The sequence below is a fragment of the Harmonia axyridis genome, chromosome 7 (genome assembly GCF_914767665.1).
Source record: "Harmonia axyridis chromosome 7, icHarAxyr1.1, whole genome shotgun sequence".
In the NCBI taxonomy this organism is placed as follows: Eukaryota; Metazoa; Arthropoda; class Insecta; order Coleoptera; family Coccinellidae; genus Harmonia; species Harmonia axyridis.
In genome coordinates, this window is record NC_059507.1 from 28,241,076 (window position 1) to 28,254,125 (window position 13,050).

The window sequence follows — 13,050 nt, forward strand, 5'->3', positions numbered from 1 at the left end:
GATGAGTTTGATTATTTATAACATTATATATATAGTTGTGATTATGACATTTTAAAAGATGACATTGTGGTTTTAATCCAAATTATGTACAAGATGATAAATTTGTATTTTATCTTTGATAGTCGAGACATTAGTCGAGACGTTTATTATTTTTTATTATTATTATTTTTTCTATAGCCTTCAACTTTTAGACTTTAAACTCAGGTGAAAAATAAAATTTCAAAGAAAATTATAATTTTTGGCAGAAAAATCGCAATTGTTTTAGGGGAAATGCGGACAAAACGACATATGCGGACAAAATGAACTTTCAAATTTTTTCAAGAGTGGTGCTCTATAGCTCGGGGTTTCACAGTGATTCAGTTTCTGCTAGTGAACTGAAAAACGAGATTTTCTTTTTTTCTGTTTGACTTATTTGTTTACCGGTTAATTTCAAATGTTAGTATTGTTTTTTGTAGAACTTTAAGCCCTTAATAATAAAAGCTGCTCAGAACGCTGATTCCCCAGTTTTAGGGTGTTCAAAGTAGTCATAGCGATAAAAGTCACAAATGTAATAATTTTATAACTTTTGAAGCAGGGAACATATTTGAATTTTTTTTTGGCTATTTTGCAGTTAAAAGGAATCTTCTTTATTGATCGCTAATATATAATATAAGGTTTTTAATGTTTTAGTGTATTTATCGTTTTTACTTATGAGCCACATAACTAGGCCGATTACGTATCTACTTAGCTGTTTTGCACATACAATGTGGACATAAAAATAGCGAAATAATGAACGAATAATGAAAATAATACATTGTATGAGCATAACCATGATTCTGTAATTGGCTTAGACCGTACATGGGTGTAGAAATTAAATGAATAAATAAATAAATAACAGTTTAGAAGTTACGGTTTTCACCTAGTTACGTAGCTCTTAAGTAAAGACGATAAAAACCTTTAAAAGGATAAAAAACCTAAGTTATCAATGAAGAAGAGCCCCATGATAATATTATATTATAACTTTTATCGCTATGTCTACTTTGAACACGCTATAGCTTAGGAAATAGCGTGGATCAGTGCCTTCTGATCAGCTATATTTATTAAGGGCATAAAGGTCTACAAAAAACAATACTAACTTTTTAAATAATTCATTTTTATACATTCAGCTACCTTGGCTCTTTGTGAAATTCACAGGGAGAAAAATACCTCAGATGATTATCATTTTATTAAACCAAACAGTCCTTTTCCAGTGTATCTTTTATCTTGTGTTGATGTCATTTATTATTTTAGCTTTGAATAAGAATCACACAGGATTCGGAACGTTGTATGACTGAAAGATTAAAAAAAAATTTCTGTCATCTTTTTTAATTAGTTTATAAATATGGACACTACTAACAACAAAGAGGTAATGTTTGTTTATTTTTTCTCATTATTATTATTTACTTAAGGATTTTTAACTAAATAGGAACATTTATCTTCGTAGAACTTTCAGGAATTACGTTGTTTATCACATTAAGTAGATCATCATAGACCAACTTCTTGGCAGCTCTGGTGAATATAAAATCTATATGATTGAAGTTTTTTTCTGAAATTTTTCGAATTCCATGCCTTGCAACTTTGGGTAACTTATTATACAGATTGAGGGCATCCTGAAAAAAAGATGGTAGCAAATTATAACCAGTATATCAGGGTGTTCTGAATTTCAGGAAAAAAGGCTTATTAACATGTGCTCGTAAACGCTTTGTTTTCCAAATACAGGGAGTTGATCTTCGCTTTAGATTGGCGAATGCGTACCAAACCTTTTAATTGATTTATTCATCACAGCTAACTATGTAAGTGGGTCTTTAAAATAATTCGAATTCTCCTAAGGATTCATAGAGAATTGTAGAGATCAAAAAGTGTAGTACACAACCAAAGTCTCTTTAAACATTATTATAAACTACCAGTGGTCCATCTCAAAAAAATTCTGGAGAAAAGAATCAGAAAAAAAATCACTCTGTATATATGCATTCAAAATTACCATATCACATGATGAAAACTTCGAATTGGAATATTTATGCCAAATTTGAGGTGAATTTCTTGTGAAGGGAAGGTGCTTTGAGACAAAAACTTGAAAAAAAGAAGAACTTTAACACCCTGTATCTTCAACACAAAGCGTTTGCGGCCCATTCTTATGGTACTTTTTTTCTTAAAACGATGCGAGAAATCTGTCATTTTCATTTGTACCTCCAATTTAGGAATATAATAACGAATTACTAAAAACAGTTAAGTAATTCTCCGATTTTTCTTTACTGTTTTAAGAAATTCAATATTAGGAATATTCAATTCGTTGAATATTCCTACCAAATTCATAGTAAAGGGTGTTTTTTTTTAGAGCTATAGAACATGAATTTTATTTATCCGCAAGATAATCTCGTGGTATTACATTTTCAATATGATTTCTGGCATATCACCGCCACAGCTGGCTCGGATGTAGTCCAATCTGGACGTCCAATTTTCGATTACTTTTTCCAACATTTGTGGCCGTATATCGGCAATCATAGCCCCCCAGAAAGTAGTCTAGCGGTGTTAAATCACAAGATCTTGGAGGCCAATTCACAGGTCCAAAACGTGAAATTAGGCGGTCACCAAACGTGTCTTTCAATAAATCGATTGTGGCACGAGCTGTGTGACATGTTGCGCCGTCTTGTTGGAACCACAGCTCCTGGGCATCATGGTTGTTCAATTCATCATCGTTTTTGAAGAAGTACGGACCAATGATTCCACCAGCCCATAAAGCGCACCAAACAGTCAGTTTTTCTGGATGTAACGGTGTTTCGATAAAAACTTGAGGATTAGCTTCACTCCAAATGCGGCAGTTTTGTTTGTTGACGTAGCCATTCAACCAGAAGTGCGCTTCATCGCTAAACAAAATTCGCTTATGAAAATCGGGAACAACGGCAGTCTCATTTTGGGCCCATTCGACGAATCTACGCCTTACTTGATGATCGTTTGGCTTCAATTCTTGGACGAGTTGGATTTTGTAAGCACGCGAACCAAGATCCTTCCGCAAAATCTTCCATAAAGTGGATGGACACACATCCAATTCCTGTGCTCGATGGCGGATAGACTCATTCGGGTCTTCCTCAATGTTACGCTCTACAGCAGCAATAGCTTCTTCTGTACGGCGTCTCTGGGGATGCGAGTTATCAATAAGAGTAAACGTGGTGCGAAAACGATCCATGGTTAATCGAATTAATTGCTCTGATGGACGATTTTGTCGACGATAAAATGGACGTAGTGCGCGATTCCTATTCCGCACAGAACCATTATTTTCGAAATAAAATTGCACTATTTGTAAGCGTTGTTCAGGCGCGAGTCTATTCATGATGAATTGCCAAACCAAACTGAGAATAAATCACTTGACTGCTGTTAAATCGGTCGCCATCTTGAACAGTAATGCCAACTTAAAGTTATATACCTCGAAAAAAAAACACCCGATATTTATCAAATTATAGTATTTCACTTCATATGAGAAGAATCACTTGGTTATTACCTGTTCAGTAGTAGCCCAATCAGCAGTACTGTAAACTATGTAAATTGGAGTTTCAATTTTCTTGATATCATAAATTGGAGGTTTTGCAGTACCATATCTCTTGATGTTTTCCGCATAACCATGATCGTAATGTCTAAAATTCCCTAAAACTAAATCTGCTGAATGCTTGCCGACTTTCAAAGACGTTCCACCAGGTAATTGATGAAAGAAAATTGGCACATTTTCCTGAAATATACTGAATATTACGTTTTGCATCTTTAGGCTACACTCACAGGACGTTCCAATGAAAACTTGCGCGTGAAAAATCACGTCAATTCGTATACAATTTTGATATGAAATTCATATCTGAAACTGTATCCCCCCTCTACATTTTTAAACAGCAATTGGTTCATCTGAAAGTTTTTTTTGTCCTTCTATTATAGCTATATTTGTGTCCATAAATCTCCCATTTAAGGGGAAGAAATTTTTTCTCGTAGATACTTACAGGGCCTATAGTTGCATCAAGACCATAGAAGAGATTCCAAGCTCTAAGACATCTTTCCATCAAATTTGGAGATTCTAAACAAATTCTCCTCATCATTCCTCTTGTTGGTTCTGCTTGGGAAAAAAGTCTCATCAAGTCCATGTTGAGAGCAGTGTTCTATAAGTGAACTATAAATCATTTACGTAAAAAGAACAATGTCTAAAAATGTATGAATAGCAAACCCACGCCCATTACTAGTTCATTATTTTTACTCAGCATAGTGTAGTGTAGTAATAATAATATTTCTCTAATTCTATGGTTATTCCGTTCATTCTTCCACATCTTGTAGAACAAAATCGTGCGAGAATATATCAGAAACGCACAGTTTTCATGGTTATATTTTATTATTCTAGGTTGGTACTCCGAACTTTCCGCCACGGCTTTATCTGTCAATTCATCAATTTGCCTTAAAGAAATGAGTTCTGCCAACCAACATTTTTCAATGCAAAAATCACTAAAATATATTTATGGAAATATTTCATCAATTTCAATGAAAATGCAATGAATTAGAGAAAATAATGTATAATACTCATACAGAAGGCTCATTCTACCACTCGTTCATTCCAAAACTCGCCACTTCGTGGCTCGTTTTTGAATTTTGAACTCGTGGAAGAATATCAATGCCTTCTGCACTTGTATTATAAATAACTATTCTCTAATTCTGTGGTTATTCCGTTCATTCTTCCACATCTTGTAGAACAAAATCGTGCGAGAATATATCAGAAACGCACAGTTTTCATGGTTATATTTTATTATTCTATGTTGGCACTCCGAACTTTCCGCTACGGCTTTATCTGTCAATTCATCAAATTGCCTTAAAGAAATCAGTTCTGCCAACCAACATTTTTGAATGTAAAAATCACTAAATTATATTTATGGAAATATTTCATTAATTTCAATGAAAATGCAATGAATTAGAGAAAATAATATATAATACTCGTACAGAAGGCTCATTCTACCACTCGTTCATTCCAAAACTCGCCACTTCGTGGCTCGTTTTTGAATTTTGAACTCGTGGAAGAATATCAATGCCTTCTGCACTTGTATTATAAATAACTATTATTAAACTATTTTTTCATACAGTCAATAAACAGACGAAGTATCTTATAGTGGCTACCAATCACAAGAATTTGATTATATAGGGTCACTGGTGATGTTGAAATGTCCCATAAGGATATTTGTTTCAGAGTTATAAGGTGAAAAAGTGTTTATGAAAAAATGCTGGAATTATGAACTCCCATATCTCAATTAAAATGGAAAAATTTTCGCCAACATCTAATAGAAATTTGAAAAAATATTGAGTGAAGATCAGGTTATTGTTCGAATGACGCAAACGATGTATTGTTTTCATGATATGTTGAAAGCGGAATATCACAAAATTTTCATATCCACTTGATGAACTCCGATTTCTAGGTACTGGAGATAAGTCTGACTCATTTCAATAACTCCCAGAAGTACTGTTTGTTCAACTGATCCGAATTTGTGGAACAATCATCCACCTGGTATGTTTTCAACAAAGTATAGCTAAAATCCCTTATGTCACCAGTCACCCTGTCTATTCATACTATTATATATTCATATGAAGAACTTGAAAATAGTTCCAACCTGTTGTAGATCAAATGATCACAAGTCATTTCAGAGTCCAAATAACTAATACAAAAATTAAGATTTTACTTCTTCATATAGAAGAGGAGAATTTCAACAACTTACCAATATCATTTGTCCAAAGGGTGCAGCTAATCTATACGGTGATCTCATGTTTGAGATGGTATAGGCTGGACATAACAAGATCACTAATTTGAATATATGCTTCGCTTCTTTATGGTATTTTGCATTATACATTAGGGCCAGAGAAGTTCCTAAAGAGTGACCAATATAAATTATTTGACCACCAGAAGGAGTTTCTGCGAGAATTTTCTCGAAAATGGCTGGAAAATCATATTTCACGATGTCGTCCATCCTAGTGATGAGATTTTATATATTATTCAATTTCAATAGATACTAGAAGGCGATACAATAAATTTAGGTGAATAGGTACATAGGGGAGAGTGGGACTGGAAGTTCCCGGGGTAAGGCGTTCCGATGGTAATAACTTTTTAACGAAAAAAGACAGCATGACATGCAAAATATGCTTCTAAAACACCAAGTGGAGCGCCAATTTGGCAATAATATTTATTACTCTGGTGACGGCAGTGTGCATGTGCTCTCGAAACGTCACGTTAGTGTAGGTTTTCATGTTTGAACTATTTGGTCTATCTTTGTTAGTTATGAACCTATTCATTCGTAAATTTCCCAAATTTTAGTTACATAAGTAAGGAATCTTATTGCTTTAGTATTGTTTCAATTGATTTTGTTAGTTTGCCAGAATGTCAATGTTCGTATATTAAAGTAATTTGGGGTCATAAGTTCATTTGTGGTGGGGCTGATTGTTCCGCGGAAAACTTACCATAATCGACTCTCAATTGAATCTAAAAGTCTCATGACACATTTTTGTTTATTCTAAGGATACGAAACTACAAGACAGAGAGAGGTACATTGTTACGTCAAGCTTCCCCTTCTGTTAACAACGACGGAAAATCTGTTAAAACTGTGGCAAGAGTAATTGAATTTTTCGCATGACCTTACATTGACTTCTAGAAAATGACGTTCACGACAGACCAATATTTAAACAGATATGCCAGAAAAAATGGATTGGCTAAAGAACAGGCAGAAAAAAGACAAACAGATGAAGGCATTACAAGGACTGGAACAGAAAAAACAAAGATACAAAAAAAGTAAAGGGTAAAAGCAAGGAGGAAAGTGAAGAAAAATATCAGGGTTAGGAAAGAGCAAAACGCAAGATACCGACAGTGACAGCGGTAAGGATCTGGAATGGTACCTACTGCCTAATTTGTTATGATTCAAATTAAAATTCTCGACCAAGAGAACAATGGATTGTGGATATAATGTACTATGTGTAAAAATTGGGCTCCTACCAAATATTTAGATGGAAATGATAAAGTCACTCTTATCTGTGCATCATAATTATTGTGTGTCAGATGGGGAGAAGAGTGATGAATAAGATTGCTGATGAATAAAAATAAAAAACATACACAAGTTAATTAAAATGTTTTTTTTATTCAATACAAACATTATTTCAACAAAATATTGTCAGAATCTAAGAGGAACAATTTGCCCCAAAGGTGGAACAACTCGCCCCAAAGCGGGGTTGAATGTTCCGCTCCGAAATTTTACAAACATTTACTTCTGTAAAAGAAACTATTGAGATATAAGTAAATACGATTATAATATTTACAAAAACGATAAATATCCGTTCGATATTATCCCAAGTTGAAAATTACATCCTTCATTATCATTATGAAACTTCGTATTATTTAGAAATCGGAACGTCCAGCCCCGCTCATCCATATTCACAAATTTTGTTGAGTAACTCACTACATTTAGTACTCATATTCGCCTTATGAGTCAAAAAAATGTTGGTCACTTAGTTTTCCAAATAAGCATTTATAGTCTTAATTTGTGTAAGGTTATATAATTAAGTGTTAACATAGTTAATAATATTGCATGAAATATAATAGAAACCAACTCACGAATGATCCCAAAATTCATTATCTCTAGTGGTGTACTTCACATGTCCTTCGGAATATTCATTGCCCCTGTAATTTCCAAGCCAGACATCATACCCTGCATCAGCTAAGGTGAAAGCTAGAAAATACAGCAAATAAAGTATTATGACATACGAAAAAATATTAAACAACTATTGAAGTACAGATAGCGAGGGAAAAGTGATCAGAATTTAACTCGAAGTTTAAGGTTCAACAACTTTCAATTTCCTTGAATTTATTATCGTTCAAACATGAGGAAAAGCAGAAACACAGATGTATCAAAATTGGAATAATATGTCTATGGCCAGAACCTTCGCTAGCCAAATTGCCGCCCTAGGAAGATACCCATAGGGAAAATATTCATCAACAAAAAGCAACCATTTCAAACGTGTACGAAAAATTGAATTCATTTTAGGAATCAGAAAAATAGATTTTTCACTGAGTATTTTGATTACTGATGATTCTTTGTTATCAGTTTCCTTGAAGTTATAGTAGTAGCACAAAGTATTGTGCGGTATCACCTCCTTCGTTATTAATAAAAAAAACTTACCCAGAGAATCTTTTCCAACAGCCACGAAGTTAGAGGCAGTCGAAAGCAATCCATGTTGTAAAAAAACAGGAAAATATCTTTTTGTGGGATCTGATCTTATTCTGCTTGGTATTTTGAAGAGACCCAGTATGTGCCCATCTTTGGTTTGAATTTTATATTCACTAAAGTCGAATCCATGCATTTTAACGATTGTGCGCTATAATTTATCAATGAATTACAAATTTGAAATGCTGAAATTCAATTTAATTCAGAAAAAAGTGTGATTTGAGATCCGTAGATGTCAGGAAATTGCTCCAAAAAATAAATATTTTGAGGGTTACTACTTGACTTGAAAATCAATCTCGTGAAAAATTACATACTTGCTTGACTTGAATTTAGATATTTATTGCTTGACTTAATATCAAGCTACTCGATATTACTTGCGGTTGATATGCACTCAGAAAATAAATAAATAAGGGGATTCCTAGAGCGCCGAGAGACTAAAGCATTCGCCAGTGTGACTTTATTAATAGTTTCCTCCATTTTTTCAGAAATATCGTTCTCTTCCTTGGCCATTTTGGCCAAGGATTTTCTCATCAACGCCAGCATCTTCAGCTCTTGTTGAAAAACAATTTTCCAGAGCTGCTCTTACAGTTACAAAAACCCGCAATAGGTTAGGCGGCAAATCTATAAGATGCCTCATATCAAATCAAACAAAGCCTGGAGGTTTCCAATATTATTTTTTTACTATTTTTTATTTTGTTATGATTTATAGTTATAGTGATTTAATTTATGTTTCTATTTCAAAAAAGTTGATATTTTCGGTTCCTTTATACAAAAAGTTTAATAAATAAAAGTGTTTTTTTGCAAGATTTTTTCTCATTACATCATTTTTTTATTCATGTGACACTACACAATAAAACTGCTAGAAATCAAGTAACTTGATATAATTCAAGCACTTGATAATTAAATATGAAATGACTTGAGCTTGACTTGAAATCAAGTCAAGCTCAAGCCTGGATGGAAAATTATCAAATCAAACAAAGCCTGAAGGTTTCCAATATTATTTTTTTACTATTTTTTATTTTGTTATGATTTATAGTTATAGTGATTTAATTTATGTTTCTATTTCAAAAAAGTTGATATTTTCGGTTCCTTTATACAAAAAGTTTAATAAATAAAAGTGTTTTTTTGCAAGATTTTTTCTCATTACATCATTTTTTTATTCATGTGACACTACACAATAAAACTGCTAGAAATCAAGTAACTTGATATAATTCAAGCACTTGATAATTAAATATGAAATGACTTGAGCTTGACTTGAAATCAAGTCAAGCTCAAGCCAAGTAGCTTGAAAATCAAGCCAAGCCGATAATCCCTAACTGGATTAATTGGATTTATTCTTCGTGATAAATCTATAAAAATTGCAATTGATATACCATAAACACTTGTGACATATTTATTTTCTATTGAAATCTATATCTCTAAATCTTTCTCGACAAGTTCCGCATTCGGTAAGATTTACAGGGAGTGATATAGATATAAGCGATGAACTCATTACCAACTGAAATGTAATTTAATTGTAATGCAATATTCATTGAGACAATATTTATATTTTACATGCCATTGAAGGTCAGTGTAATGAATGATAGTTCGTATGAGAATGCAGAAATTCACTTGAAATGGTCATTTATTACGAAAATGTTGAAAACATAACTACAACTGCTCCACCTTGACCAACAGACGACAATTTTCATTGAAGTATCAAAGGCGAATCGATTGATAATTGGAGCAAGAATGTCATTCAGATGAAATCCGTAGATAAATGGTTTGTTTATAAAAAATCTCCAGAACAAAAAAAAAACGAGAAATTGGGTGAAATTTGTGGTTTAATGGAATGAGTAAAATTTTTTTTCTTCATTAGAAAAATAATTACAAATGTTATGTGATAAGTGTGCTCCTTTAAGTGATATTATTTGAATAATTCATGTTTTTTGAGTGGATTTCGATACTGTAAGAATTTTATTATTATTTGATAGTTTTTCTGGAGAGCTTTCACTCACTATGCTGATTCCGATAAAATCCATAGCATATTCACGTATGTACCTTCTACCGTAGTGAAATACAAAGATTCACATAGATTTATTTTGTTCATTATTGCGAAATTATTTGTTTTCGGTACGAAATGCAAAAGAAGAACATTTCAGTCAATATACAGGGTCAGTGTGATGTCAGGAGCTCCTTTAAATCTAACCTTAAAATGTGATGTTACTTCTCAAAAAACTATATATGAAAAACAGATATGACATCAATTCAGAAATTACCCCCATATATGATGCTTTCTGATTGGATAAACATGTTTCTTTCACAATACATGAAGCACTCATTTTATCGATGTCTTTTTGTTTGAACGTATATCAAAAAAACACTGAATAATTTTGAACAATGCTTCAATATTTTTTCCTTCAATGAAAAATATATCAATACGTGTAGAAGAACATTGATGAACCTATCATTCGTTTTGGAATTTCAATAACAATTTTAAAAATTCATAACTCATTGTTGAGTTTTGGAAAAAAAGATTTTTTCGATTTTGTTTCATAACTTTTTTGTTTTGAAAAATTATGAATAATATTCTCCAATTGAGATTGAATATAGTATAGGAACCGATTTTTGTACCCATTTTCAAGAAAACAAGAATGGATTCCTCATTCGATATTTGGAAATGAGATCTTTTGAAAATTTAACTGTGAAAATTTCAATGAGTGTTATTTTTTTATGATGAACAATGAATCAAAGCATGTCGAAATCCTTAATTCCTATTCTCAATGCATATTTATATGTATTAGAAAAATATCCGAAATTCATTTGAACGAAATGATTTTAATAAACCCTAAATGAACTCTATAAACTATATGAATGAAATACTCACTGTATCAAATTCAGCTGTGAAGTCATACCAACAATTCGAGTTATTTTTTATGGTATAATAATCCTTAAAAGTGGGGCAAACATTGTTTTCCTGAGCGCCACAAAAAAGAACAAAATTCAACACTACTATCAAAATTAGCACATTCCAGTAAGATATTCTTCTGACTGCTGAGATCATCTCAAAGCATTTGTTCTGTTCTGAAACAGAAATCAATATGAGTTACCTTTATAAAATCAAATATAACCTTGGTACAATGGTGGTCAGTTAAGTAACAAAATATCTTTAGGGCTATATGTTGAAGAAAGCTGGAAAATATACCGCAAATATCAATGTTGAAAAAATAATGGTTTACCTTTCGACCAAATGGTATAAAAAAGTTATTGAAAAATACAGTGTATTAATTAGCAAAATTTACATGAAATGTTAATGTGAAATTTGGTTTTCAACTATTTTGAGGATAATTACTGCATTAAATGGTAATAATAAAATCAAATGAATGATATTCAAGGTGCAATTTTTATGCACGACTAGCTGGGAACATGAAAAGGAGCTTATTCATCAGAATTTACGAATATTTGATATAAATTTGACAAAAATTTATAATATATAATAATTTTATTGAAAAAGTTGATTGTACACTGTTATTTAAATGATCTGATTTTGGTTTTTTGATTAATCTTTCTGAAAATTTTTGCTAAAGATTCAAGAACTGATCCTGACTTATAATGTCAAAACGAAACGAACATTTATTGGAATAAGTATTGTAAGATTTGAATGTATGGAATCCAAAATGTCCTTCTTGAAACTCAAACTGGTCTATCTATATTTTTTGTGGTTTGTGCACAAAAATATCCCCCTTATTAGCATAAATAAAACACCAACTAATTGGATTATTAACTGTGGGATTTACAGTATGACAGTCACCCATGTAAGTTGTTATAATATTCGATTGTAAAATGTATATGAAATTCAACAGAAACGTAAGTATAATTATTTATAGAATGTTATTTATTGCACCATTAATTGACGGAATTCTTCATTTATATGTATTTTCAAAGAACATGTTACAGGTCATCAAGTTTTTGCGTATTATACGTTACTACTTATATTACTATAATTATTGATTAAATATACATTACCCTGACAAATTTTTTAGAATATTTAATCAAGTACAGTCGGATAACATCATCATCTCTTTAGAAGTTCCAATTTACGCTTACGCAATGATCAATGTATAATATATTCAAAAGAGATGAAATTGGGTCCTAACCGAAATACCTTAATTCCATCAAATTTGGACCAATTGAAATAATAAACATCGACAATAAACAAATCGCTATTATTTAGGTTTATAGATAACCATCATATTCAGTGATATGGATCTCTTTTTGAAAAATTCATTATCATGCTGAAAAGTCTATTAAATAAGAACTTATGATACTTAATCCAGCCAACTTTAATATACATTTACGATACCTAATGAAACATGTATCCATAATATGATCACTCATAATCCCATCAATCAAGTTATTAAGTATAAATACTCTTATTCAAATACTTAACAGTTGAACATGATAGACTGGAAACTATAACACCTCGTTCGATTAACGAAAGAAATGTCTGAATTTTGCAATATTTAGGTCCGTCTGGAGTAGTTCATAATCGGAGATAGGATTGTTGAAGAGCTTTGTATTGTCCAGAAATTGTAAGGTAAGTAAGGTGACCTCAAACTTCGGGGTGAATCAGCAGTGTAGACCAAGAAGAGGAGAGGACCCAGAACTGTCCCCTGAGGTACACCGCTTGTTACAGGTCTAGGTGAAGAGAAACTGATAGCTTCAAACCACCGCAAAAAATGTAATCTGATTCCAAAATACTCAAGCTTGAAGAGGAGCCGTTCATGAGGAACACGGTCGAAAGCCTTTGAAAAGTCGAGATATTTTATATCAG

At 32.2% G+C, this 13,050-nt stretch overlaps 1 protein-coding gene across 1 annotated transcript; it reads right to left on the reverse strand.

Moving 5' to 3' along the window:
* Window positions 1–1,324: 1,324 nt before the first annotated feature.
* LOC123684376 (lipase member K-like) lies at window positions 1,325–11,614 on the reverse strand. Its single transcript, XM_045623609.1, has 8 exons — window positions 11,456–11,614; window positions 11,104–11,300; window positions 8,193–8,388; window positions 7,628–7,742; window positions 5,748–5,997; window positions 3,999–4,154; window positions 3,515–3,739; window positions 1,325–1,628 (listed from the first exon to the last, which is right to left on the reverse strand). Exons 2-8 carry the CDS (start codon window positions 11,278–11,280, stop codon window positions 1,437–1,439), a joined length of 1,311 nt encoding a protein of 436 aa, XP_045479565.1. The 5' UTR covers window positions 11,281–11,300; window positions 11,456–11,614; the 3' UTR covers window positions 1,325–1,436.
* Window positions 11,615–13,050: the final 1,436 nt, after the last annotated feature.